The sequence below is a fragment of the Montipora capricornis genome, chromosome 6, assembly GCF_036669925.1.
Source record: "Montipora capricornis isolate CH-2021 chromosome 6, ASM3666992v2, whole genome shotgun sequence".
NCBI lineage: Eukaryota > Metazoa > Cnidaria > Anthozoa > Scleractinia > Acroporidae > Montipora > Montipora capricornis.
The window spans coordinates 19,345,486-19,350,485 of NC_090888.1; the positions used below are offsets into that span (position 1 = coordinate 19,345,486).

The 5,000-nt window shown below is 38.0% G+C and overlaps 2 protein-coding genes across 2 annotated transcripts in view; both read right to left on the reverse strand.

The window, feature by feature from the left end:
• Nucleotides 1-684, reverse strand: part of LOC138053329 (uncharacterized) — a 3,446-nt gene extending 2,762 nt beyond the window's left edge. The window contains exon 1 of the mRNA XM_068899978.1: nucleotides 1-684. This exon is cut by the window's left edge and continues 736 nt beyond it. Coding sequence (XP_068756079.1) covers nucleotides 1-684 — 684 coding nt within the window.
• A 331-nt stretch (nucleotides 685-1,015) lies between these two features.
• On the reverse strand, nucleotides 1,016-4,390 carry LOC138050326 (uncharacterized). The gene is made up of 2 exons (XM_068896680.1): nucleotides 3,549-4,390; nucleotides 1,016-2,706 (listed from the first exon to the last, which is right to left on the reverse strand). Exons 1-2 carry the CDS (start codon nucleotides 4,009-4,011, stop codon nucleotides 1,913-1,915), a joined length of 1,257 nt encoding a protein of 418 aa, XP_068752781.1. The 5' UTR covers nucleotides 4,012-4,390; the 3' UTR covers nucleotides 1,016-1,912.
• Between the last annotated feature and the right edge of the window lie 610 nt (nucleotides 4,391-5,000).

Consider the following 5,000-nt stretch of genomic DNA (forward strand, 5'->3'; position numbering starts at 1 on the left):
TGAACAATTATCCGAAATGTACTTATGAACAGCAGTATTGCCTTCCTGGTAAAGTTCTCTCATTTTACACAGTTCTATTTTGGGGATGATTCCATCAAAAAATGTTTCGCCATTTTCCTGTCTAGGAAAGGTCCCAATATTCAATGGCATTCCATCATAGTGAACAACAGTAAAAAATTTCTTTAATCCTGGTGCTTCAAAACAAGGAATACCACCAAGAGAGTCTAATAAAGTTAACAACAACATGATATTGTTTAGATGTGGACCAGAGTCATATACAGGTGCTAATGTTCGTGAATCGAGTGTAGACAATGATGGACCAGGATGACAGTAAGAGACCGTTGGTGCAACTACATCCCTGTGCTCTTTAAGACCAAAGCGTTTCCCGCCAAGGTAGAACATATAGCCTTTCCTTGCAGCTAGTTCAGCAAGCGATTCACAATAACTAAACAGAGTTGGCCACTGCTCCCACTTTGTAACAGGGTTTGGCTGCGACAATTGCTCCGTCATAAAGGCATCAATGCTCTGATAAATCAAGTGTTCTCTGGTGATAATACCAGACCTTATAAACTGATTTAGCCAATGGGCTAAATAATCTCCTTCGACCTCTGTAACTGATATTTCATAAGGGCACTTACATGTAAAACCTTGAACAAGATTCCAACAGCAATATTCCAGAATCATACTCTATATTGAACTGTTCACTCATTCTGACTTCTTTCTATACATTGAAGTGTTGTAAGATAACTGAGTAAACTCAAGCAAGAACCTTTCAATCCAAAAACTCAACATCAACAAGAGACCACATAAGGTTTTTAAATATCTTCAAAATCATGTTGAAAAGGAAACGTCTGTTTACGCTTTTGTACTTACATGTGAAGATTTAAACATAGATGAAATGCGACCAGAAATTTAACTATCTATAACCGTCACACATCACTTACAAGTCAAGTATTTTAGTATGCACGTCACATAATTATCGACAAAACCAGCAGCCAAATAAAATAAAGAAATTAGGTTACATGCATATGAGAAAGTTAAAAGCCTCGGAAGACCAGTACAGTATGTTTGCCGCACTCTCCAGAAGCTCTGAGATCAGGTAATACACCTTTTAAGAGTTCTATTAAAGTACTCAAGAAAGACTTTATCACAAAATTTGTCACATATATACTGTCAACTTGAGTGTGTGCTTTTCTTCATATACTTGAATCGACTAAGACATTTTTCCGAATATTGTCTCCTGTTGCTGATTTTTGTATTGAAATTAAAACCAAAAACACTCAAGCATGTTAAGACATGGCTCAATTTTTGGCATCAACCACATACAAAGTTTAAACTGTCTGTCTTTGCGAACCATGCGATTAATAATTGTAAAAGTTGCTAGAAACGTATTTTAATGTATTGAAAAGATTAGAGTTAAACTGATGTGGCCAAGAGAGATATGATGACAGGATGTTATTGAAAAGAAAATTGGAAAAAAAAAGGGGAAGAAATTGGTTAATTAAAAGCAAGACCCAACCATGGGTAAATGTTTGGTTTACCCCTTAAAAAATTTATGTGGCTGGAACAGCATAAAAATTGTCATGTGACCTGTTTCACTCACATCAATTTTTACTTGAATTAAAATGAGAGTATACCAATCTAACCAGTTTCATGCAATGACAAAAACACTGTATTAAATAACTTTGTGGCATCTCGCCACCAAATAGGTTTTTCATAAGTTATGAAAATTACAAGATTTTATGGAAATTAGGCTCAAGTCATGTCCTAACATGTTTGAGCAATACGAATTTTTTATAAAAACTAGAAACTAAGAAATTATTATTTTATGCTGCTACAAATTTAACTCAAGTGACGACAATGTTATTATGCTGAAATATGTATCAATAAAAAAAATTTCATGCAAGTGCCCTTACAAAATATCACCGGCCAAGACCATAGCCTTGACCCGTGTAGTTGTTAACATTTCTTGTAGTGAGATCAATTCAGGAATTGAAGCAAACTGATCGAGTTCTTCACTGGAAACAAAGTGATTTTCAAGCCACGCACCCAGACGCTTGATTATGCTTCTCCCTTTAGAATCCTCCAGATGTTTATCTTTGAGATGCTGTGAAAGGGCACGCAGTTGGTTCATGGAGCTCAATACTTTAATTTCCATGCAGATGGGGCAAATAACTTGGAATGGGTTCAGCAGGTAGCCGTCATTACCAAATACCAACTTTACCCCAGCCTTTGTCTTGTCAAACTCCAAGAGGAACCTAGAATCTTCTACCATTATCTGATCGCATTTGGCAGTCCACTTTGCATCTAAAAAGCCACGTGTTCGCTTCCCTGTATCATCGTGTAACCCCATTTCACGTTTGAGTTGCTCTGCCACTACTTCCTTACTCCTGAGAGCCCGTTTTCCATCAGCAATAGATAACTCTGCAGGACTAGGTTGAAGTTTCACCTCCACAGTCAACTTTGAGTAATTTTTTAGTACCTCGACAGCATGGTGGAGGCTGTTGTCATCACTTTCCTCAATTTCCACCTTGACCACTTCATTGCCAGTGTCAAAGTCGTATGTTACACAAATCAATTCTTGACGTACATTAAATATTTTGGCCACTTTTGCAATAAACTCCCTTGTGGTCATCTTATTGTTTACTTGTACCATTTTGTAATTTTTTGAGGCAAATGTCCTCATATTCCACATCCGTGACACCTCTGAAACATGATAACAATTAACTGGAATTACTAAAAAAATCATTACTAAATAAAGGTTGTTGGACTAATTTAGCTGCCGTTACACTTATTTGAGAAGAGGCACTTATTTTAATAATTGCAGTTAAAGTGGAAATAAACATCACAAGCTTAAATCAAAGAAAATATAATAAACAAAAGCAAAAAAACAGCTACTGGTTTATAATATTGTACTAGTCAGAATATTATTAAGTGCAGTGTTTACCCCGATTTTGCTTCACGAGTAGGCAAGTCTATAAAGCTGATTTAAAGGAAAAAAATAAATTTCTTTGATTTAAACTTATCTTGAAGCTCCCCCACCCCTTAATGAAATTTCCTTTCTTCGGGAGTTCCTGAAGAGGTACATTTTATTCAGAGAACTGATTTTCCAAACTGAGTTGTACATGTACGACTGAAGACCCAAGCCTGTTTCAAATTTTAGGCTTAACAGATTATTGTATTGAGGGGAATAATGAAAACGGTCGAGTTGTTCTAAGTTGGGTTAGGATAACCCAGGGTTTGTGCGAATTTTTGATACAGATTTGAAAGGTGAAAAAAGCAAATTCAGTTTAAGCTTAAAATTTCCCGAGAGCTCGAGAATGCTTTTGAATGAAAGAAAAATAAACCCGGATAACAATTTAACCCCAGCGCTCATCGGCCTTCAAACAACTGGGTCCACGTTCTTCCCGCACTTTTTTTTTTCCCCACTGTCAAAATGTGGGTAACGGACGATGCTAAATAGAGCATTACGCCATTAGACTGCGAGCAGTCTCTTATTATGAGAAAAGGCGGACTGCACGCAGTTTAGTAAGCATAAACCAACTAACCTTTCTCGACGTTAGTTGACGTTGTAGACGCCGATCTTGGATTCGAGTAGGTTTGCGCAGACGTTTGATCAGGTGTTTTAGAACAGCAAGCCGTGGCGTTCTGGTCAGTTTCACGAAGGCGCCATCTTGAAGATCGATCCCGTGAATCTGATCGTGAACGATAACGCACGCGGGAAGCCCTCGGGTCTCTGGGCGATTCTCTTCTTTTCCTCGCGCTTGGTGGTGACCTTGATCGCGACGATCTTGACCGGGAAAATGGCCTGGAAGACCTCGATCGATCTTTCCGTCGCTTTTTTGAAGAACATTTGAAGTTTCCCCTAGATCGGGAACGTGAGCGACTTTTCCTTTGCAGTCTTGTTTTCGATGATCGTTCGAACCTTGAACTTGTACGAGAAATCTGTTTGGTCTCTCCAGAACTTGATTCGCTCGAGCTTGAACTCGAGTCGTCCGTGGAACTTGCCATGGTGCACCCTATTGGCGAAAGCCCAGCTACATCTTGATAAATTGCTGTTCACATGAAACAGTTTTAAAACTCCGAACACACAATGATACCGTTAATAACTCCGATCAATACTTCACTGCAATGAAACACGTGTGTTTTCAAAGCGAGATATTTGGTAAAAGAAATCCCGTCACCCTGTCACTTTCCGACGAATAATCAGCTTTTATTACCTTCTCACCAAATTTCAAAGACTTTAATTGGCCCCTGTTCATTTGAGATGACATACTAGAAGGTGTAAAGGTGGGACAATAACCTTCAATAACTGCACTTTGATCAAGGAAAAGAAGCGGGGGGTCTTACTTACAACAGACCTCAATAGAATGTCTTTGATTTCTTAGGAATTCTGTTATAACTAGCATATGCCAAAAAAACACACCTCTTTTCTCTTTGTTAACTTTTCTGTTTGCAGGTTCCTGGTTCTTAGACACGAAAAGCAGGCTGACACAGAAAAGTCAGAAAAACGCGAAAAAATTTAAACAAAGCAAAACGACACACCGATAGCGTTTTGCCCGCCTTTTCGCATTCACGTTCAAGAAACCAACAAGTTTAACCCATATAAGAAATGTTGTATTAAATAATATTAGGAATAATCTTACATGTTTTCGAGTCGTTCCTGCTCATGAACACTGACGCTGTCCTTTCAGAGTAGACTTATAGTTGCTTTATCAGCTTTTATCAACCATCCAACGAGAGGAGTCGGGTTACCGCTTCAGATTTGACAACCTAGTCCCATTGTTAGCGGCTTACTTTTGATCACTATTTTTATATTGTTTAAAAAATTGACACTACTAAGGGACGGACCATTAGATAAGTTACGGGGAGGGTGGGGAATTTTAAAAGGCGTATGAATTTTTTTTTCGAACAAATTTTTCCCAGCTTATTTAGGTTTTTTTTTTGGCAATTGCACCAATATTTTTAGCGTTACTTGGCGTGCATAAATTTTTTTGGAT